This window comes from Cyprinodon variegatus, unplaced genomic scaffold (assembly GCF_000732505.1).
Source record: "Cyprinodon variegatus isolate N-32 unplaced genomic scaffold, C_variegatus-1.0 Scaffold972, whole genome shotgun sequence".
In the NCBI taxonomy this organism is placed as follows: domain Eukaryota; kingdom Metazoa; phylum Chordata; class Actinopteri; order Cyprinodontiformes; family Cyprinodontidae; genus Cyprinodon; species Cyprinodon variegatus.
Genome location: NW_015151425.1, coordinates 161,175 through 185,214, shown reverse-complemented (window position 1 = coordinate 185,214; position 24,040 = coordinate 161,175). Strand labels below are relative to the sequence as shown.

The 24,040-nt window shown below is 37.1% G+C and overlaps 1 protein-coding gene across 1 annotated transcript in view; it reads right to left on the bottom strand.

The window, feature by feature from the left end:
* gabrg3 (gamma-aminobutyric acid (GABA) A receptor, gamma 3) overlaps positions 1-24,040 on the bottom strand; it is an 80,755-nt gene that overhangs the window by 28,347 nt on the left and 28,368 nt on the right. Inside the window, exons 3-4 of the mRNA XM_015398919.1 lie at positions 20,678-20,745; positions 5,141-5,361 (exon numbers count right to left, since the gene is read on the bottom strand). Of these exons, the coding sequence (XP_015254405.1) occupies positions 5,141-5,361; positions 20,678-20,745 (289 nt within the window). The remainder of the gene's footprint in view (positions 1-5,140; positions 5,362-20,677; positions 20,746-24,040) is intronic.

Genomic DNA, 24,040 nt, shown 5'->3' with positions numbered 1-24,040 from the left:
TTTTTTTTTTTTTTTTTTTTACATCCTTATCTCTGTTTCATGTGCAGACCAAAGCTGGGAACACTCATTATTGATTAGTTGATGGACCAACAATGAAAGCCTCTCTGAGGAGTTTTAACTACAAGAAGAGCTTTGAAGTAACGTATTGATCTGATGTTTTGTTGTGATTTTAAAAATATTATGCCAAATCAATCTATTTATTCTGTTTTCAGTTAAAAGACTAGAAAAAATGCATAAATTACTAATATGCAAGGCTTCCACCCTGAGTCCAAATTTTGCTCTGGTAGTTCTGAAATTATGCTGAATCAATTTTGCCAATGAATCAGACAACCCTTTCCTTTGTAGGTTGTCTATTCCCAAACCATCCGCAAACTATTGATACTGTAGGTGTGCCAGTACAGCATAATGTTCTCCCTATGCTACCAAGTAGATCTTAGAATAATTCAAATACAGCTGCCAAACTCACACAGAACTATACCTCTGCTAAACTGTCCCTTCCCCCTGCTCTTAGCCGTAATAAATTTACTTTATGAATAAGATTGATTCCTTTAAAGATAAGATAAATGACACCCTTCTTAATATGATTTCTTCATCTCTGGAAGGCAGCATCTGAGGTAACTATAGAACCCGAACTGTGCTTGGACTGGTTTCATCCAGTTGAGCTTTCAGAGTTAATTATTGTCGTCATCTACGGTAGGCTTCAACTTGTATGTTAGATCCAATTACAACCAAGTTATTTAAAGAGGTATTCCCTCTGATTTCCACCTCCATTTTAAATATGATTAATCTATCCCCGTTACAGGGATGCGTACCTCAAGCTTTTAAGGTAGCTGTATTTAATCCTTTACTTAAAAAACTTTATTTGATCTTAAGGAATTTAAAGACCTACAGTATTTCAATCTGAAAAACTCACAGAGAGAGAAAGATGCAATTAGAAGAGTTTTATTGATACAATAGTTTGAACTTTGGCGCTCAGGCCTCGGCAGGGAACATAAACGCTGATTTATACTTTAATGCAGATAAACTGATGTATGAGAATAAGGATATTTCCCCCCGGGCCTGAAACTGGTGGTGGAGTTTAGATAGATGAAGTTTGGTTAATCCATAGAGGCTGGTATGCAAGGTGATGCTTGAGTTAGATGTCACTGAATGAACAAAGTTTGAATAAACTGTCCATGAACTGTCCATGAAGAGCAAGCATGAAGCGACTGTGGAGAGAAAAAACTCCCCTTTGGGAAGAAACCTCTGGCAGAACCAGGCTCAACATGGCGGTCTTCTGCCAGACCGTTTTAAAGTGGCAGGGAACTCCATGAAAGTCTGGAGGGACTACACACTGGAGGTGAGGTTGAAGGAGCATCGAGGAGAAGTCGGATGAGCTTACTACAATGGTGGAGAAGGGGATGGAGGTGGGTTGTCTGAATCAAAGTCCGACATAGGAGCGACGGTTCTTGCTTTTAAGGTGAGTGCTGGATGATGATTGGGCATTGAGGAGATGTAGCTTGAAGTGGATTGGCTGCATCAGAGGCGGATCAGCCTCAGATTGAATGGAAGTAATCAGAGTTTCTTCAGTTGAATTTCCGCCTTAGCCTCATATATAAACCTATACATAATTATAGACCTACCATCTCTCTTGTATTATCTCTGTTATCAAATCAGCTAAATAATGAGTTCTCCTCCACCCTCAAAAGGTCAAAATTCCCAATTGAGAAGCGCGGAGTCTGAATTGGAGGAGTTGATCTTAATTCCTTTGCATTTGGCTGTGAACTGCCACAGTGATTGCTATAGCTCTTGGCTGGAAGGAGCCAGCAGATTGAAGAATTTTGTTTCATTTTCTTTTACTTTTTCCACACCCTGAATGTCATGGTATTGGCATGATGCTTGGCAGTTTCCTATACCCCTGTTCACCTGTCTGATTGGCCCGGTGACTCATCAACGCTTATCGTTTCCACCTGGTTCCTGGTGCTATTGATGCTGTTTGGCTGCCTACCATTGGTGCCAGATTATTCAAGCTGTTTTGTGAGAGTAACTCTAGCATTCAAGTAAGTGTTCTGTGATTCTGATCCTGTACTGTTTTCTGTCTTTGGATATTAGAGTTTTTGCCTTGCACTTGTCTGCTTTGTCAGTTATGTATTTGGACTGATTTCCTGGATTCTGCTTGTCTGCTGATCGAACTTGGACTGTGTTACTGACCTCAGCTTGGATTCTCTTTTGGTACCTCTTCGGCTCTCTGATCTTCTGGTCTGGTCTGGTTCAGATTAGACTTCGGCTCTGGAAATTCCCTCACGTACAAAGTCGGCCGGCAACAGCTCGTCATCACCCTGAGCTCTGGAAGCGGCTACAAACACAAGCTGTGGACAATCTCGCTACCGGATTCTTCTCCTTCCTCTGCGATCCTTTTTGTTCCTTGTCGTGTTTAGCCTGACATTCTAGTCACTCACCTAAGTTTTTTTATTTCTGCAGAGAATCCGGTTATCTCCCATTCTGAAGACCAGCCGCTGGCTGTATTGTTGTTAATAAAGCAAGTTGGGAAATTGTCCTGATGAGGTCCTCACACTGAATTGTTTTAAAAATGCATTGAACTATACATATTGGGGGCATATTAATGTCATAATAATGATTTGTTATACAGTGATCAACAATGAGCTACAATTGAGCTCAGTGCACTATATAGATAGCACTACTTGAGATGTTGTCGAACAAAACAGCTACAAGCTGACAGACGTTTTATTTTCAGCCAGTTTCTTTGTTGAGTTGTTTTAGCTGTAAAAAAATATCCCCCAGTTTTGTTGATAACCTCTCTATATAGTGGCCTTACAGCACTTTTGCTATGGTTATTTGGAGATGCAGTCGGTTTATTCTGGGTTTTATACTGATTTTCAGATGTATTAAGGAGCAGGCAAAGGATAGCAAAAAATTGCAGATGAGGGTGTGGTCAGTTCCTCTCAAATTGGCATGTATGTAAAGTATTTCTTTAAAGTTTTGTACATCTGAATTGTTTCGTATGTCCAACATTTAGAAAATGTAAACTACAACAAACTTGAAAGCTCTGTCCTCTTTTATGCATAAAGTCTTCTTTTCAAAAATGTTTTGAATGATTTTCTTGGGACAGCATTGTTAAATTTGAACCATTAGGTTTGCAGAACCTAGGAATATTTGACGTTAAGAAAATACGACATTTCTGGAAAAGACCCACATAACAACTGGAAAGTATTAGGTGGAGGTGTCATGAGGGAACTGGCCAGCTCACTGTACCACCAAAGAATCCATCATGAAATCTAGAGTATCAGAGTGTTTTAGAGAAAAATTGGTGTTTTGTTTAATGGGAAAAAAGTGCTAAACTGTAAATAAATAACTTATGAAAGATAAAACACTGATACTAGCACATTCTATTTTAAAAGAACTAAATAATCAGTGGAGTTCATGATTTTGTTTATTGAGAGCTACAGTATGCTGTGTTTTATGACTTATGATAAAACATTTTTAAATTATTTCTGGGACATTGATGTCCTAAAGCACTGCACTGCATCTAAAGCCAACACATTTGTAGTGAAAATTACTCCATTTAGGCAGTACCAAAATCAGGAATCTGCAATTTACAATTGAGTGGATCGTTATCTCCACCTGGTCTTTAATCATTTTAAACCATTTTTCTACACTGTAGTTTTTTATTAGGTAAAGCACTATAAGCTTCAGGGATAAATATACCAGATAGTTCGATATTGTAGAAGAAGCTGCATTACAGACTGTGGAGCAGGAAGCCAACTGATCGAGTTAGGACACAGCAACATTTCTTCACTTTCCTTCATGGGTCATTGGCTGGTCCCCTATAATTCCCTTTTTAAACATCAATCTTTTTACTAAAATATTCTCTCTGTCATGATTTGTGGACATTAAGATCCAAAGAGAAGCGCCTTGTTGTGGTCAGACCCTGTAATTCAGTGAAAGGTTGGAGTCAGAGTAAAAAAAATATGCACGTCAAGGAAAACGAGAGGGTCACTCCGGTGGCTGGAAGTTGGATGGGATTTTGCCAGGAGTTGCAGGAAAGTAGGCTGCCATTCAACTGGCGTTTGACTGGAAAGGGCTATTTTGAATTGCTGCTACTGCAGTAAATAGAAAACAGAAGTTGGACAGCAGAACTGCAACGTGAGAAAAGCTAGCGGAACCAAAACAACTTCACCATTAATTTGCCTTTTCTTACAGGATGCTATCCATTAACATAATGGATTATGGGCAACAATAGAATGAAACATCTGAAGAGGTCCAAATGAGAAGGTGAAGGGTCTCACGTCAAACCTCTATCCTAATGTTGTGGTAAAAGTCTGACTTGAAGTTGCTTTCATGGTGATAGGGGTTTGTCAGCCCGGTCTGTAGCAACCTATCTGTAAAGCTTGGGCATTTATCTCATTACCCGCTCTTACAAACTGAGTGGTTGTTGGTTGCAGGTTGTGGGGTCTCAGCCTTCAGGAGGATGGGTGCGTGCAGAGGCAAAAGAACTCATCCCGAAGGTCTGGATGAGATGATTTTTGCCTTATCTGAGAAGAATTTTCCTTTACATACACCTAACATATTCTCTGGGGGCCTCATTTGTAAAATTTTTCATTTTAAAATGTAGCACAATATTGGACTCAAATGACTTGGTAAAGCAAGTTAAATAAATAACAATCAGCTTCTTATGGATGGTCAAGATTAACTCTGGTAAGGCTATCAATAGACATAAAAAAAAGAAATGTTTCAATAACAAATGATGAAGCTGTCATGCCTGGAGTATAAACCGGCCTCATAATCAACTTAGAAGTTAAGTGTTAAGCATCAAATCATTCCTCACCAATATTAAAGATGATGAAAACAACCAGATGGGATATTTCCCCTCAGCAATACCAGCCCATGTGCAGCTTGTCAAAAGCCTTGACTTAAATCCTGATGATATTTGACAATGACATCTCAAATGCTGCAATTCACTTTGAGAACCTCACATAGAAAATGTGAGTCAAGCTTCCATCCATCCAATCAATTATTTACCTGTTATGAAAAGCTTTATAAAGCCAAAAAGTATCTCTTAAACTGCACAATGACTAAAATCAGCAATTATTTAACATCTATTTGCCAACAACAAATCTCTCTATCATATTACTGTGATTACCTTAAGGTGTAGAGTATTTTCCCATCGTTCCATATCCTGAGCAGCTGGTTAGGCATAGTAATCCAATGAGAATCTGCAGTCTTGGAATTTCTAAAGATGGTGTCCGGCAGCCAGATAAGTCCAACCATGTTGCTGTTTAAGGTCAGTATTTTCATTGTGCTGTTATATCTGAGGCGGCTGTCTGTCCATGTCTGGGCGAAAATGATGTCAATTTGGTACTCCTGAAAAAAGAATAGGGAGAAGGTTATTTGAAAAATTCAGAAAATACATTTTGTTGTAGAAATAAAGAATGCAAGCCAGCATTTCAGCTGAAATCATACATCTTTGAGAAATGTATTCAATCTGTCATCCATTGCTAGAATTATTTATCATTTTCCTTATTAGATGTTCTTTCTGTCATGCACATCATTCAGTTCATTGTATGCCAACTGCAGTATATTTAGGACTGAGGCTTTTTTACCCTTTTTTACCCCCTCATGATGAAAGCTAAATGTGAAAAAACATGTCACAATGAGTCATTTGTGCAGATTTGCCTCTTAGCCTAGAAGACTGTAAAACCCCCAAGATAATTACATCAGTTGATTGATGATTGACACTACCCAATGCCTTGCACGGGTATTCATGACTGTTGAAGTTTTCAAAGTTCTTATAACAAACTCTTGAAGTATTTAATAAATTGTTATGATTAAGCAACACAGAAAATGACTAAGAAAATGCTTTCAAGGTATGAACTTAGGAGGGAAGAAAAGTAGTTACTCTGTTAATTTCACCTGAGTAATTTGATAATATTATGAAATTTTGCGACAGTTTATGTTTGGTTGAGATTCCCATTTTGTTATCAAGCTTTATTGATTTAAAGTTAATTTATGTCTGCTGATTATTCCTCTGGACTCAATACTTTCTTGAACCACATTTGATAACATGGGTTTATGGTAAAATGTTCATTCCCCTGCTCTATTTTCATAAATATGTATGTATTAGAGTTTAAATCTGTGTGAGTAATAATTTACTTATGGGACTTAATAGGGAAATAATTGACAATGGCAGAAAAAGCCTAACATACTGTAGCCTTAGCAACAGTTATGCTCTTTGGGTTGTTTTTGCCAGCCTGTCACAGGAGGATGTACAGTTTAATAAAAATTATAATTTCTGCCACTGCCTGAAATGTTTTGACCTTATGCTCAATCTGCACAATCATTTAAATGCCTCACCACTCACAATAAAGTCTATTTTCACAGAGCCAAGTGTGCAGGTTATGACCTTTAATTGTTTTGAGTTAAGGGGAAAAAATATCCAGAACCCTATGACCAGTAAAAACAGTAATGTTAGGTTTTTCTTTTGTGCATTAGGTCTGACAGGTCTTACATAAGACCTCAATTTTGCATTTATCAGTCCCATTTTATACCAAGGTTTTTTTTAATAAAAAATGCTGGCATACACAGAGTATATAACGCCGTATTTGTTAATAAAGGTTGATGAATGTGTTTTTGTGTTACTGATGAGAATTTTGGGAAAATGTGCCCTACATTGGGTGTGCCTGTGTAAAAAAGGCAGCGGCTGAAAATGGGTCGAGGAACCCTCACCAGAACTAGTAAGGGGATTCGTTCAGGAAGCAAATCAGTTATGTCTTCGGGTGTCAATGGTAGCGTAATTTTCTTTTTGAAGCAAGTCTTGAAACAGTGGTTCTGTGCTACAGGTTTGACGCATGTATGGAGTCTGCCTCTCCGTACATAGGTCCATCTAGGCTCAACCCTTCCTGCAGTTATATCTCAAAACATTATCTAAACCTTTAATTTTAAGGTCCTATGACATGCTTTTTTAAGCCTTCAAACTAAATGCATATTTATTGAAATTTTTCCATTAGCATTACAGAGTATTAATTTAGCATGAAAAATTGATAGTTTTCTTCCAACCAGGAGTGTGATTGGAGACCATTTAAGATAGAATACCATACCATAACAGCTTTATTTATGAAGCACTTTATGCACCGGACAGGACCACAGTGCTGTACACAATCATAAAATACAATAAAATTATAAAATAGAAAAAAAAAACGAGTGTAAAAATAAAAATTTGTATACAAAGAGAATAAAACAAAGTAAAACCTCTCAAATTGTGCCAAAAGCCAAGGAAAAAAGATGAGTCTTAAGAAGGGACTTAAAAACAGCAAGAGAAGAGGCCTGTCAAAGATGAACTCTGGATGCTGATTGGGCTTTCATGGAGGTGTGGTTCAAAGCTGATTAGCTGGTGTCGGAGGCAGATGAAGGCGAGTAATCAGTTTATTCAGTTGAACTTCCGCTTAGGCTCCAATGGCGTTTAGGCAACTCATTAACAGGCGCTTAATCTAGTGTGTGTCTTTCAAAATTGGAGTATTTGGGGAAGGTATAACCCTTTAGGAACTAGTTTTTAGTGTAAGTGTGAGGTTTATTTTTGTTGTTCTCATCACTCTCTCGTTTTCTTCAAGGTCACCTGGTCAAGGTTTGTCATGGAGGTGCGCCCATGAGCAGCGCTGATAAGGAGCTGGTGTGTTTAATCAGCCTCATGAGGAAAGTTTTGAGTTTTGATTGGATTTAGATTATTGTTGAGCTTTATTTTGTTAGAGTTTAATGTTTTGGGTTTTGTTTTATTTCCTTGTGTCATGGTTTTGGTTCTGTTTAAGTTTTCATCGGTTTCATTCCCATTTTGCTTTATTCTAGTTGTTTTTGGTTGTATTTGAGTTCTTATGTTTTTCTTGTTTACCCTCTGTTGCCCGCTTTTGTCAGTTTCCTTCCTGTAACTCCCTTCTAGATGCTTTCATCCACAGCTGTTCCTTGTCAGCTTATTGGCCCAGTCTTTGTCCAGTCTCCCATATGGCGGTAATGCACTCCCAAATTGTTTTCCAACTGCCATTAAACTTCACAAGAAGAAGTCTCCCATATATACTCTTCTAGTACAGTTTCTCATTGCTGGTTACTAGTAATTTCTTTAGTCCTCATGTGTGTTTTCCCTGATGTCTCTTGGATTTTGGGTTTCTGTATTTTGTTTGTAGACTTTTGCTTCTGTTGCCCTTTTGACATACATTAAATCTACAAGAAACCGACTCAGCTTCCATCTCTGCATTTGGATCCTCTACCCCCTCATAACCTGACACCTTGAGGTTTCTCTTTGTTAACAGCTTCTCAAGTACAAAATATGAATTTTGTCTCCACCCTTTAATTAGAAATGATTTAGCCCACAGCTTAAAAAGCTGGGTTGTTCAAACAGTGCTTTCTGTTGTCTGTTTTCTGTGATTGAAGGAAGTGTAATCAATACCTTTTGCTACAAAATGTTCGAACAGTTTTTTTCCTGACAAAAGGTGTGTATTTTTTGAGGCTTTGGATATTTATTTATTTTTTTAGTCTGAAAGGTCTTTGTTTCTGATCTCAAACCACTTTTTTTTGCTTTACTTTTTTTTAACCTGGGTTTGTGTTGAGACTATTTCTTAAGATTTCACCGATGGAAAACTGAAGTCAAATGCATTGTACATACCAAATTGACAAAAAAAGTTCATTCTAATTTTGAAAAAAAACCTCAATGATCTGCTTAAGAAAAAGACCACCTGTGTCTGCTTTGCTATTTCAGGACCTGGGAAATTCAGAACCAGTTATTTTGGTTGCTCTATTACTGAACGAGATTGTTCATTAGGTGCTGTGGATTTCAAGGCAATACATGATCTAAACACAGCACCACGTCCCCTTCTGATGGATAACTAAATAAAGGCTTATTAAAGTAAAAACTTGACTGAAAGATTCTGGACTGACATGCTTTAAAATTCTAATATGGTTAAAATAATCAATTCTTCAATTATGTGGGCCAAAGCTCCACTGCAATAAAGTACAAAAACAAAAGACCTCATTGTCAGTTACTGCAAATGCTTAATGGCAGTTGTTATCAAGGGTTATTAGGTTTTGAGGGCAGTTACATTTTCACACAGGGCCAAACTGTTTTGGATAGCAATTTTCTTCAATTAAATGAAATCATCACTTAAAAACGACTTTTTGTATTTATTCAGCTTCTATATGACAATAAAATGTTCAATGATCTGAGACACTGTAGCTAGACAGAAAAGCATAAACAAACAAAAATATTTTATGGAAAACAAATGTGGTAATGGCACAGTAGATAATTTAAAACCTTTCCAAATGTTTATCACATTGACGACACATTTTCAATCGATTTTTGTAGGCCATTGTTGTAAATTTAATGTAGCTTTATATATTCTGTAAAGAGAGGAGACAACAAATCAAATGCCAAAAGGCTTTTAAAGGTCAGTTTGCTTTTCTTAAGCCTTTCAAACTCAAGTATAGTGATTAATATAATTGAAATAATGCATCTGCAGATTATAATTAGTAAACATTGGTTATTTTCTTCCAACATAGAAAAAAAGGCACTTGCTCTCAAAGGAAAGTTGCATTTTACCATCTGAGTATCATAATTTTCAAAAAGGCTCCATATAACACAGAAAGCTGAACAAAGTCCAAGACCTCTTGAAGCCAAATGAATAAAAATAGGTTTTTATCAGTAAAGGCTGTGTTATACTGCTTGAGTTTCGACTCAAGCATCAATGAAATAATTTATTTTTTCCATTTCCACCTGTTACTAAAGAGGGTTTCCACTGAGTATAGGGGCACCAGATTTTCCCATTTGTGAGGGACTGCGCCACATTTTTCACTGCTGTCCCAGTGTTCTTGAACTAAAACAATGTCCCTGACTTTTCTCGGTCAGATTATGAACATTTAAAAAAAATATTCAACTGGAGCCATTCTTTAATATATGGGAAGAGGAGCCTCAGTCATTATCAAATAGCGTCAGCTGTCAGTCAAGCTACAAATGCTGCGCCCCACTTCCTGACCAACCTGCACACCGTGCCCTGAAAATACAATAATACATATAAATTATATTACTTTTTTTTTTTTATTAAAACCTTGATGTAAACTGTCATGGTTCTCCCCTTTGGGGACTCTGAGTTTTTACTTTTCAGTTATCAGTTGTTCTGTTTTGTTGATCTTTGGTTTATTTTTCATTATATTTAACCAGAGTTTAGTTACTCTCTGTTGCCTCCTTATGCTCGTTTCCTTTCCCCTTGGCTTCCTTCTAGTTAGTTCCAATCACACCTGCTCCATATTCAGATCAGTAGTTTATCCTTTGTTTCGTTTCCCTTATATGCTCCACCTCTGCAGTCACTCAGTGCTGATTCCTTGTTGCTGTTTTGTTGTTCCCTCATCTCTGGCTTCCTTCATGAGTTTTCCCCTGATGCTTTCTGGATTTTGGGGTCTTAGTATTTTGGATTTTTGGTTGTCTGCCTCTGTTTTTTTATTAAATCTACAAGATTCACCTCTGCCTCCTGGTCTCTGCATTTGGGTCCTCAACCAACGTGATTCTCAGTGAGCTTGTTGTGAAGTTTGCCCAGGTTATTTTTTAGTTTCATACAGATGAGTGCGAGATAAGGTTTTTGTATGCCAGATTGTACCTCATAAGCATTCTTATTGTTTCATGTTTGTTTTATTGAAGCTGGAAGAGAATCGTTCTATTATGTTATGAGTTTTCTGTTCTCCTGAGCTTCTGTAATTGGTTAAATATGCTGTTTATAAAAATGTTTTATTGCTTGTGTGTATGCCATGCTTGTTATATGTGCACTTGGTTCCAGCTGGTTTATCATGCGATTGAGTTTACAATGTGTTTTCACGAAAGCAGATGTGTCCATCACTGTGTCTGTCTTCCTGTAGATAGAACAGGTCTACTTTGGCTGGAGCTACGCTAACACAGTTGCAAAGGGTTGTGAGCTGTCCGAGTAGCCCCACACATTTTTAACCTCTCAAAACCCATAGTTTTAAAGCGTTTACAAATAACAACTCAGAATGCATGAAAATTACACTGGTAAAATGTTTGCCAATATAGACATGTTAGACGTTGTTGGAAAACTCGATTCTTCACAATTCAACCACCTAGTTCATTTTATGGACATAGTGAGCACCAAAGAACAATTGACACAGATATAGCAGCATGTCAAAATGTACCATGACAAAGCAGCCACAGCAAGCAAGCATGTCTTTATGACTGCTGTTAAAAAAAATACATTATTATTATAAAAAAAAAAAAAAACAACTTGGAGTCTTGTTTGAACTGATAAAGCTTGGGCTTGATGCAGCTTGCGTGTTTTACTCATCCATCTTTCATGTATATGTTCAGAAACTAGAAGGTGTTAGCATTCAAATAATGTATCACACATGTAATTTGGGCTTACAGTTCCTAAGTTATTTGGGTATGCAAATGGGGGAGAATTTCACAAAATGAGGTGGATATTAAGAGGTTAATTAGATTTCATTACCACAACGCGTTGTGTTCAGATTTCGCTTCAGAGCGGATGCTAAATTTGTTCATTCATTGTTCAGTCTTTTAGACATTAGCTAAGAAAATTGACCATCCATCTTTCTCTCTCAACTGCTACTGTATGCTCTTTTTAAATCCTCAAGATTTAAAAACCGTAATACTAGCTAGCATTTCTCCTGAAAAAAGTCATTAGAGGAGCTACTTATGCATCTATTTTTTTCTATATATATATATATATATATATATATATATATATATATATATATAGTATTCCTAATCAGTGCCCCAGATTTATTTTTGTGTTTGTGGTTTAACTTCCCTGCGATGGACTGGCCAGGGTGTACCCCACCTCTCGCTCATTTACTGCTGGAGCTAGGCACTAGCACCCCTCGCAACCCCACTCGGGACAAGCGTGTAAGAAAATGCATGGATGGATGGATGGATGGATGGTTTACCTTCCACAGTCAAGGGCAGCTCTAAAAAATGGGGTTCTAACTAAAGCTTTCAGAACCTTTACAGTCTTCTGGAAGTTTGTGCCAGATAAGTGGAGCATATATTGCTGCTTTTCTATGTTTGATTCTGGTTCTGGCTGTGGTAGATTAACCCAACATGTGGATTCTTTGTATGATCAAATACAACCCAAATATCTCTCTGCCATAACTTTCCATCAAATTTGTATTGACTCAGCTTATAAAAATAATATAGCTTAGATAAAATGTTTCGGTCCATAATTTCTTCTTGTCAATCTCTCTCTACTAAGTAGAGTAACAGTTAAAGGATTTAGACTGATGGAACATATATCTCCCATTACATTTCAATTCCTGTGGACAGATGGTTAATATCAATCATGAGTGAAATCTCCTCATAGCATTATGTCAACTTTGATGCAACAGGAATTATTCTGCAACAGTTTATCCCTCGCTTATATTGAGCTGAGGATGAAAGAAAAATCCACTGGGCTGGCTGATGGCTGATTGAAAATGTGCAGCAATCTGGGGGAAGCTCTCTAACTGGGGGACGCTGTTGTGCTGCGACGGCAAAACTCATGACTTCTAAGAACAATTAGAAGCATTCTCTGTCGATGCTCTTGTTAACTGGTTTTAAAAAGAATAAAACACATTTAAGCAGATTAATACATTACGGTTGTCTAAGTTAAAGCTCAGTGAAAACGTTTCACTGAATGAGTGCAAAACAAAAATGTCAATCAAGTTAGGATTAAAGATGGTAGAAAACTACCCAAACCAAACTGACTCTAAATGAAAGAGAAGTCACACTTGGTAAGAAGAAGATTTATTTATTCAATTTGCAACATTTATATTCAAGGCAATCCCTTGGTTTAAAGGACATAACAATAAACAGAAAGGGGGGGGAAAAAAGATTAACCTGGAAGAAATGGACGTTAATTGTAGAATGCATAAGGTTCGATGATGCTCTATATCTAAAATTTCAGATCAGACTCCAGCTCTTCTGCCTGGCTGTGTGTTTCCTGGATGGGGCCACCTTTTATAGTTGCCTCTTGTGTCTCTGCTTCTGTCTTCTGGAACCCCAGTCGGCTTCGGCAGATGGCCGCTCACACTGAGCCTGGTTCTGCTGGAGGTTTCTTTATGTTAAAAGGGAGTTTTTCCTCTCCACTGTCGATACAAGCATGCTTAGTGTGAAGAATTGCATTCGAGTTAATGAGTCGATGTAATCAACTGGTTTTCCTTAGATAGAAAACTTTGAATCAATTTGACTGCATGATCTGGTTGAATAGTAAAGTGCATTGAGATGACGTGTGTTGTTAATTGGCGCCATAGAAATAAACTGAATTGAAATTGATCTGCAGAGGAAACAAATCTTTTGGAGTGCAGTGTGACTGAAAACCTGTATTTACTCTGTGATGACATCAGTCATGTTCTACGGTGTGATATGTTGAAGCAGCATCTTATCTGCAACTGAGAAGAATGAACTATACCCAAAGATGTTCCCTGAATGCAGTCCAAGAGGTACGAGGGAAAACATCAGTGTTGGACAATGTCTCCCACCACATGGGCAAGACACATAACCCACATTTCCTACTGCTACTGGTCAGAGGGTCCAGTGGCGCCAGGGTACGGCAGGCTCGATTCTGTCAGTGAGCGCCAGGGCAGCTGTAGCTATAATGCAGTTTGCCACCATCAGAGTGTGAGCGTGTGTATGAATGGGTGAATGACTGAATATAGCGTAAAGAACTTTGGTCAAGTCTCCTGACTTGTACAAGCACTATGTAAATACATGCCGTTTAACATTCACCGTGCTGGGCGTGCAGGTGGCACAGTGGTTAGCGCGCACAACCCATGTGTGAAGGCCTTAGTCCTCGACACGGCAGACCCGGGTTTGAATCTGACCTGTGGTCCTTTGCCGCATGTCTCTCCCCCTCTGTCATACCCCCTTTCCTGTCAGCCTACTGTCCAAGAAACCAAAAAAAACCCAAAATTTTCACCATGCTGTTCCTGAGCTGGAGCGTTCCTTCAGTCGGAAAATGTTGCAGATTTCATCCTCTTTGCTGATTGCACCAGGCTATATATACGTGTTTAACCATGTAATTAGTAGCACAGTTTTTTGTTTTTATTTCATTAGCAAATTTTTTTTCTTATCTTCATGCATACCATCTTCTGCACTGTTTCAAATCACCTTCATGTGGTTTTGTACACCATTGCATTTACTCTGCCAGTGTTTGCTTCTACCATCAGGCTCATTGCACAGCTTTCCACCATTCCACAAACTCCCTTTTGATTTTCCTTTTCTTTATAACTTTTCTATTAAACTGTCCTTGTGCTTTGATCCTTTTGTTAATATGTAATATTATGGCTGAATTCTCATCTCATCAGAGGACAATTAAGCCTGCAGTGTTTAAAGCATTACTCTCAGTTCTTTGTGATCTCCTGGATAGGTCTTGGATACATTCTTCGAATAGTTTCTGTCACTCTGCATCTCCGGAAAGTTTACCCACTCTTTTATATTTTCTCCATTAATAGGTAATGGTTCTCACTGTGTTTCACTTTAGTCCAAAAGCTTTTCAGTCAAAGTTTTGACAGTTGAGAGGTGCTTACCTTTCCTGCAAGCCAAATTGTCTCAGTATTTGTCTTTTAACAAAAATACAAGAATCCATCTTGCCCGACTTTCACATTAACCTCTAAGGTGAATTTAGACACAATGCAGTGAGGAAAATGGATTTACATAAAATTTCTACACAAACAACGCTTGTAAGAGAAGAACGGAGATCGCTGAAGATCAAAAATTGTAACCTTTCTGTGAAATCGCTGGACTGGTTCTGGTAGCCACGTAGGTTGAAGAAGTGCAGCTGAAGCTTTCTCAGTCAGAGTTGAATATACAGTAAAGAAAACTAGTAAAACACTCAGAGAGCGCATACCTTCACAAACTAGCTAATTTTTTTTTATCAAAATCACCACAGACACCAGGTTTGGTCTGATTGCTCCTTTAGAGAAGCTCGAATATAAGTGACACTTTATCAGACATATTTATGGTTCTCTGATGTCAGATTTAATATCGTGGAGATAAATGGACATGGAGTGAGGCTGTTTATTTTTGTGATAATAAGCCAATATATGCAGATGCTTTTAGGGGAACTAAACCTGGAACTTATAGTTTTTCACTCAAATTTGGCCAATAATGATGATTCTGATCAGGATTGAATGTTGCATGTAAAATTAAACTTACTTTCAGTCATAGTTAATCAATTATTTAAGAACCAAGTTTTTTTATTTGTTTTTGTTTTGTTTTTTTAAGAAAGAAGATCATCTGGTTTGAGAAATCCAAAGATAAATTAGGTTATCCGGTTTGAATAGATAAAGTTTATCTGTTAAAATAACATTATGTTTAAAAACATTTAAGGTTTATAAAGAAATAAAGCAATTGTTTCTTTGCTCCACTGGATTATATGCATAGTGAAGACATTCTGGTAAATATAATGTTCATAATAAGACATAATATGACTAGCTGTGTAAAGGTGTGTTGCATTGCAGATTCACTGAACCAAATTATCCAAGAAAGAGGATAGTTTCTGCTAGTTTATCTTGATCTATTCTTATATATTTCTTTCTATGGTTCTGCAATCCTGAGAACCTGAAGCACTATGACCTCTTTTTTAAGTCCTCCATTCTTAGTTCAACTCATTCTTTTCAGTTTGACTGAAAAAACTAGCCCACTTAGAATGTAACATTCAGACAAATTTGTAAAAAATACAAACAAAAAAGTATCATAATTAATTTGATCAATGTTCATATAATATTCTAACTATTAACATGCTGTTTTCTCTGAACCAGATTCTTGTACTGTAAGTGGGGCAAGGCATACATCTGCTCTGCAGTGAGCTGTCACACTGATTATGCAGAAAAAGTAGGGATAAAGTACAGACTGTATATGTGCTGTCCTTTGGGAGTTCTTGTCATGCTCCTTCGCTGAATCAAAGTCTCTCCTTGAGCCAAAAAGGTTATAATGAAAGGAGGTGGGGGGGGGGACTTTATGATTCACATGGTGGGACCTGCTCCACCTCATTAAAGTTTGCTGAAGCCCCAAAAAGGTTCCAAAATCATTTTTGGATAAAAAGTTATTGGTGACTAAAAGAGGAAAGAGACACTCCTGTCTAAAACTGTGGATCACAATCCCAAAACAAACAAATATTTACATTAAAAACTAGCTGTAAATTTGGTAATAGTTGAATTTATCTTCATCTCTGCTGTTCACCTGCTCTTGGTACAGAAATACCCATGACTATACAGCTCTAGTTCTTCTAATAACCTACTATTAGTTTGTAATTGGAGACTAGGCAGAATTTGTGTTAGCATGACAGCTTCAAAGCTATCATTATAGCATTTAATGCATTTGATGTTAACTGAAATACGTTGTCGCTGCATATTACTACTATACCAATTATAAATGAAGCCTAGGAAAAAATTCAAGTGGATGACACTTACTTTTCTACCAATCGCCTCCTCTTTTGTCCTTCCAGCCTACCGGCACAGTTTTATGCCCTCACCAATTATCATTCAAGACTCTGCATTTAAACTTCAAAAGCCATTGGTGTTGTCTCTTTCCAGCATCTTTCTTCATCCTGTTTGCCTCCCTATAATATTCCAGTTTTTTTTTTTTTTTTTTTTTTTTTTGTGCAAGTCTGTCCAGGTTGAAATAGCTTCATGTGAGGCTTCCAATGATAACTTTGGAATCTAAAACATTTGGTCAGAAATATAAGAAAAACTGTTTAAACATCTGATTTTATAATGTTGATTAGAAACCTCTGGGTCTGCTGGAGGTTTCTTCCTGTTAAAAGGGAGTTTTTCCTCTCCACTGTTGCTACAAGCATGCTTAGTATGAGGGATTGCATTCGAGTCAATGAGTCGATGCAATCAACTGGTTTTTCTTAGATAGAAAACTATGAATGAATTTGACTGTATGATCTGGTGAACTGTAAAGTGCCATGAGATGATGTGTTGTGAATCGGTGCTATAGAAATAAACTGAATTCATTGGAAATAAAACAGGCAAAAAGGTTTTAATGCACAAATGTCTCCCTCCCCCCTATAAACCCTGCAGATCTGCTCATCTTCCTGTTATAGTAACAGTCCTATGTAGTAAATTAATCCAGGTGGTTACCTGGTATTTGAAAAGCACTAGATAAAGAGTAAAAAAAATAAAAATAAATACTCTATTTTCCAAGATAATTTATGGTTATCAGTTAGGTATAATTACAGTGAGTTTTTATGTAATTGAACAAGAGTGACAAACAATTGTTTTGTGCTATAACATTTTTTGCAGTTTTAACGTTTAAGGGGAGAAGATATGGAACATTTGATGACAATTTATATTTAGTCATTTTTTATTTTCTCTAATGCTGCTGAACAGTTATTGCATCCAATCCTGTTTAGAAGTCACCTGATTAGTTAATATAATCCACCCGTGTTGCTTTCACTACAGCTATTGTTGTTGTTGGCTTGTCAGAGAACATCAGAGAAAGAACACAAAGAGCAAGGAGCACAGCAGACAGGTCAGGGCCAGTTTTGGAGAGGTTCAAAGCAGGGTTAGGTTTTAAAATAAAATGTCAAGCTTTTCCCACATCTCACAGAAGGCTGTTCAATCCATCACCTGAAAATGGAAAGACACAGCTACCAACATTTGATCGTCCACTAAGACTGATTGTCTTGGCAGGAAAAGCATTAATCAGAGAAACAGCTGAAAGCAGCAGAGATCCAAAGCTCAGGTGGGAAAATCCATCAGCAAAATAACCATTAGTCACCCACTCCACATTGCTGGCCTTCATGAAAGAAGCAGGAAGAAAACTATCGTTGAGCTTTCAGAATTTCATTTGAAACTGTACAAGACTTTGTGTTGATCACCAAACCATCTATCTAGAATATATTTAAGCTTGTGACTGTAAAGTGACAAGAAAAACCAACATTTTTTTAAATATATATTGATAAAACAAGATTCTTCATTTTTAGTTATAAAGTTTTAGCACTTTAATTATGTTGTTTTTGTGTATGTTTGTTGTTTTAAATAAGTCTCTCCTTCAGTTTTGTTATAACACCACAAACATGACATGAATAGCTTGTTTTATTTAAAGATCTTGCCTCGTCCTGACAGGCAATTTATCTGCTCATCAGAACAAGTAAACAACCTACTAAGCCATTTTGAAAACATCTTGGAAATAGCCACATTATAGAAGAGTGTTAGGTTGTGTCAGCGAGAAGGACAGGAAACAAGCCACTGCATAAATTGGAATATAAGATTTAAAAATATTACTAAACAACTCCATTATACCTTATTTTATTCTAAAGGCAAACATAAAAAGTTTCATTACAGTTTTTTGGTAAAATGAAAATGAGAGTAATTTATTATGAATGGAAGTTCTCATTTTATTAACCCTTTATAGGGTAAGTTACCATTTTTGATCACTTGCATACCCCTTAGAAATGGAGTGCCATTTATTTCACTCTCAGAGTGTTTTTCATGAATTTCTTATAGAAGCACGTTTGTTATTTTTCTTAATTTATACGGGCAAGTTGGCGTTTCTTGTTATTACATTGACATTAATTTATGCCATCAAAATATGCTTTTTTTTTTTACGTTACAAAGGTACTAAGGCCTTGTCCTAGATTCCAATAACACACTACAAAAATGATCTATACATTTGTGAAAATGTCTCAAAATAAGTGTATTTACCCTTAATTTGAGTAGGTAAATAAGAAAATCTCCCAGTTGAAGGAGCATTTTTATCCTTCAAATCAGATTATTTGATATTATGCACTTCAAATAGGAGACTGCATTTTTTTCCTTTAATTTAAATGTACATTGTCTTATTCCATTTGCAAAGTATCTCACTTCCCTGCTCAGTTCAAGAAAAAAATCACTTATTTTAAGAAAAACAGACTTACTTAGATTTCAGTTTTTTTGCAGTGTACTCTTTGCTTGAAATTTAGATAGTCTTTCACTGAATGCCCTATAAAGGGTTAATGGTTTTTAACATTTCCTCAAATATAAACCTTTATTTCATATTGAAAACACTTTGAACGTAAAACTTGTGAGTTCTAGTGGATCTGTGCAGTAAGGATAAAATCACCATCTGTTGAACCATAAAATCCTGAAACCCACAATTATACAGTGCATTTGAGTTTAAAACAATACAAGAATGACAACTTATATTATGCAAGTCTATTCATCTGCAACAATGGAGATTAAAATAGGACTCCAATAAAAGGGTTCTCCCTCTATATAGAATAAGTTAAAGGCCCTTTGGTATTATTGCATCAGATCTAGATTACAGTTTAAAACTAACCAAACTGTTAATCAATTCTAATGCAGAACAGATTATCAGCCGTATAATAGGATTCATAGGTGAAAATATTCCATGCCGTTATACATTCTCAATTATATTCAAGTCTTGCCCATTCTAACACCTGGATGTGTTTATTTGTGAACCATTCCATTGTAGATTTTGCTTCATGTTTTGGATCATTGTAATGTTAGATGATAAATTTCTCTCCCAGTCTCAGGTCTTTTTCAGACTCCAACAGGTTTTCTTCCAGAATGCTCCTGTATTTGGTTCCATCCATCTTCGCATCAATCTTAACCCTCTTCCCTGTTCATGCAGAAGAAAAACAGGCCCAAACCATGATGCTGCAACCACCATGTTTGATAGTGGGGATGGTGTTTTCAGGGTGATGAGCTGTGTTGCTTTTACGGCAAAAATAAAATTTTACATTGTTTCCTAAGTTCGATTTTGGCTTCCTCTGAGCAGAGCACCTTCTTCCAGATGTTTTCCATTTCTCTCAGGTGGCTTATGGAAAACTTTAAACAAGACTTTTTGTGGATATCTTTAAGAAATGGCTTTCTTCTATAAAGGCTAGATTTTTGCAGTATATGACTGTTGTTCTTTGGATAGAGTCTCCCTCCTCCACTGTAGATCTCTGCAGTTCATCCTGTGATCTTGGGCCTCTGGGCTGCATCTCTGATCAGCCTTCTCTTTGTTTGAGCTGAAAGTTTAGAGGGATGGCCGGGTCTTCGTAGATTTGCAGTGCTCTGATGCTCCTTCCATTTCAAAATTACAGCTTGCACAGAACCCCTTGGGATGTTAACAGCTTGGGAAATATTGCTGTATCCAAATCCAGCTTTAAAAACAATATCCTCAACCTGTCTGGTGTGTTCCTTGTTCGTCATGCTCTCTGAGCTTTAAACAGACCCTGAGACCATCACAGTCTAGGTGCATTTATACCGTGACTTGATTACACACAGGTTGATCCTATTTATCATCATCAATCGTTTAGGTCAACATTTGATCATTCAGAGATCCTCAATGAACTTCTGAAAGGAGTTTGCTGCACTGAAAGTAAAGGGGCTGATTAATTTTGCATGCCCAGGTCTTCAGTTTTTTATTTGTTAAAAAAATCTTAAAATATCCAACTTGATGATTCTTCACATAAATTACAATTCTATATTCTTTATTTTTGAAACCTAAAATGTGGCAAAAGGTCGAAAAGTTCAGGGGTGCCGAATACCTTCACAAGGCACTGTATATAGCAGCAAAAGTGTATCACTCTAAATACATAACAAAAAAATAAGTATAAAAGCAGAGGGACCCATTCTTCAATAAGACCCTTTAAAAAGCGACCGTAACCCTGTCAGGAACCCACGGGCCTCAAAGAGAAGTCTTACTCACCATTTTGATTGAAGACACTGGTCCGATGCTGTTCACGAATATGTCCACATCTATGACAGTTGGTTTGACTAAAGAAAAAAGAAATAAAAATTCAGCAAGTCAAATATCTTACTTTTTGTCAGTCTTTCACATTGATGCTTTAAAAAAAAAAAAGTGAAAATAAGTCTTGGATTAAAGACACTTTGCGGTTAAGAATCCTCTGAAGAGAAAGTAGCTGCTGAGTGAAGAGGCCCTCAGGACGTAATGATCCCACATTAGTCTTCATCACAAACCGCTGTGATGAAACACCTCCACCAGTGTTCTCTTGAAAAAGACAATTATGCATCGATTATTCTCCAGTGAACCGAGCCCAGAGACACACTTTTAGACCTTATTCCATTAAGACTTGACTCTCAGTCCTTGTACTTTCATTTGCCTTCCTTCGTCAGTTTCTCTCTTTTTTTTTTTGTGACGATCAAAGCTATGTCTTAGTTTACTTACATGTCAATCAAGGGTGTTTTAGGGAGCCATACACCAAAAATAGATGCCATGGGGGGGTATTGCTTGTTTTTAAGCTAAATGGCAGGTTTGAAACAACACATTTAGCGCTCAACCACTCAGTCATTTTCCTGGCATGTAGTGACAACAAAAAAAGAGAAGGACAAAAAAAAACATGACCTCAAACTAAAAGTCTTTTAAATATTTACTTTAAAACAGATTAAGAACCTTTATTAGGTATTGGTGGAGATCAAACTTTAATCAATTTACACAACAATTGTATACTATGTTGTAGGTGGAGAGACTCAGACGTCTGTTGCAGAAGACACATAATTAACACATCAGGAATAAAATTATAAGTAGGCTCACTTTTTAAGTCAGGATCCCTGGCTATAAACATCAGGTGCATTAAAAAAATTGTATAAATAAGGTCAAAAACCAAGGACACATAAAACATGGGGAGGGAGGAACAAGCTGTAGATCCACTACTCAGGTGATTAAAAATCAAGAGTTTGCCTTTTTCTGGCTGGACTTGGATCTACAGTATGGCCGCCATTAAGAAAAATGCAGTCTTCTGATTTTATTGACATACATTTAAAATAAGGTGAGAAAAATAACTAAAACTAAGAGGAAACTCATAGGGGACATCAAGTTCAGATTAGCAACCTGGAGGTTGACTTAACAGAGCACTAAGTTTAAGAAGGTGCCATAGAGACGGGAATTACCCATGTCGAAGCTTAGAACACCAAGTAAACATAGCTGGAGGTCAGGTGAATGGCAAGTAGGCAACAGTGATTGTTAAAGATTATAAGGTGCCTGATAAGGTCTTGAGGACAAAGAATAAAAGCATGAAGAGGCAGATAGATCCTGCCAGTGAACTCTGGAACAGTAGCTGATGGGATGAGCCATCCTTATCTCCTACACTAAAGCAGGAAAACAAAATGGAGGATGAAAATATTGGTTGCGGACTCCAATTCCGCCCTATGTGGAACAGTGGTAAGGGCAACCCATTGTTTAAAGAAAGTAATAAGAAGTACAGTTTCCATTTTGCTTTAGGGCATATGTGAAGGACCAAACTTGAATAAGGACTAAAGGTTTTAAAAAATTTAAAAAGACTTTCATTTAATGATGTCAAAAACAAGGAACAAAGGTTTAAAGGCAGTATAAAATAGCTTAAATAATAAATAACATGAATTTGGGCCCAACTCAACTGAGGTCAACTGAACAGTAACTCAAACCAAAAACTGACCTACTGAAAAAGAACAGAGGCTGAATAAATAGGGGTGGAATAACTTAATCTTGCCACACAAGGGAGGCACAATATAAGAGAAAAGCAATAAATCAAAAAAGCCAAAACAAAACTTAAACATATTAAACAAATAAAACAAATCTTTAACTTAGCACAAATAATAAGTGAATATTAAGGTGACAAAATAACCGTGGTCAACTTAAACAAAATCCCCCCTTCAGTTCTTTGTGACAGTGGTTTGTTCCTGACTTCCACCTCCAGCTGATCCACATTTGCAGAACCTCAAAGAAAATAACAAATGTGAGTAAAACCATTCAGCCATATTAACTAAAGTGTGCACCCATTAGAAAATATAGATCTAAATGGAATAAACTAAATCTGGAACTAAATACGAACTACGAAAATATACAAACACTTTGTGGTGGGGGAAGAAGGATCCACCACATCATGTAAAAAGCATATTAGCAACCTCATGGAAGAAGTTGCTTTTTGTTATTATATGGCAAGGTTTCATCTTCTATCAGGACAAAGGCCGTAAACATAGAGCTAGAGTTTAGATAGGAAATGCTTGTGAAAGACTTTGAAAAAAACATATTACTTTTTTTCTACCTAATTATTGTGACCTTCTGAGTGTTGGTTTGTCAAAATAAATTCTACCCCTCAAAATATTGTTACAACTTGTTCAGTTTGTATGTATGCTGTTGCAAAGCATTGTTGTCTTTTAGATTTTTCGTGGTAGCTTGAACTACTACAAAAGCCATAATATAGTTTATCAACCTTTAATCTGATACTTCCTAAGAAAGTAAGAAGTGAGTTTAAAAAATACACGGATGCAGCAAATCTGACAAAAGACCAGTTGGTGTTTGACACGAGATTTGAGAGTTAATTGCTTGCAAAAAAAAAAAGTACTCTTTTTTTCTCAATAAAGGCCCACAGTCTTAGCCTAATGCTGCTCCTTGCTGGTTTTAGCGAGTTTGGACCTGGATTCCTGGACAACCAGGGGTCTGCATTTGCTCCTGGAGGGGGAGCTATCTGTGTCCAGGTTGGTGGATGCATTCCAGGTGCTGCATACCTGGACTGTGGGTGTGGGGCCTGCAATGTTGTGCATTAACACGTTCAATGAATGGCGTTCACTGAATACGTTCATATTTATAGGCAGTGTTGAGCACGTTACATTGAAAAAGTAATTAGTTATAGCTACTAGTTACTTCTTCCAAAAAGTAACTGAGTTAGTAACTGAGTTACTACACAATAAAAGTAACTAGTTACTAGTAAAAGTAACTATTGTGTTACTGTACTTTTGCGTTTCTCACCCTCACCATCCAGCCCCCACCTTCTCGCCGTGTGTTTCAAAAGCCAGCTGAATAGAGTGGATCACAAGTACCTGCAGAGAGTTTTGAATTAATTGCAACTCAACGTAAATTACATCAGGGGGGAACGCTATCTGATGGGCCTCTAAACCCCGTCAGATAGCGTTCCCCCTGCTTAACATGGGGTTTAGGTATCTGATGCGGTGTCAATATCATCAGGCTGCATTACCTCTAGGTAAGTGAAGTTTTTTAACAGGGCGTTCAGATCTGGTGAGTGTATGAAATTAATAACTGGGGATGTCTGATTCTAAAATCCTGTGTGTTTGG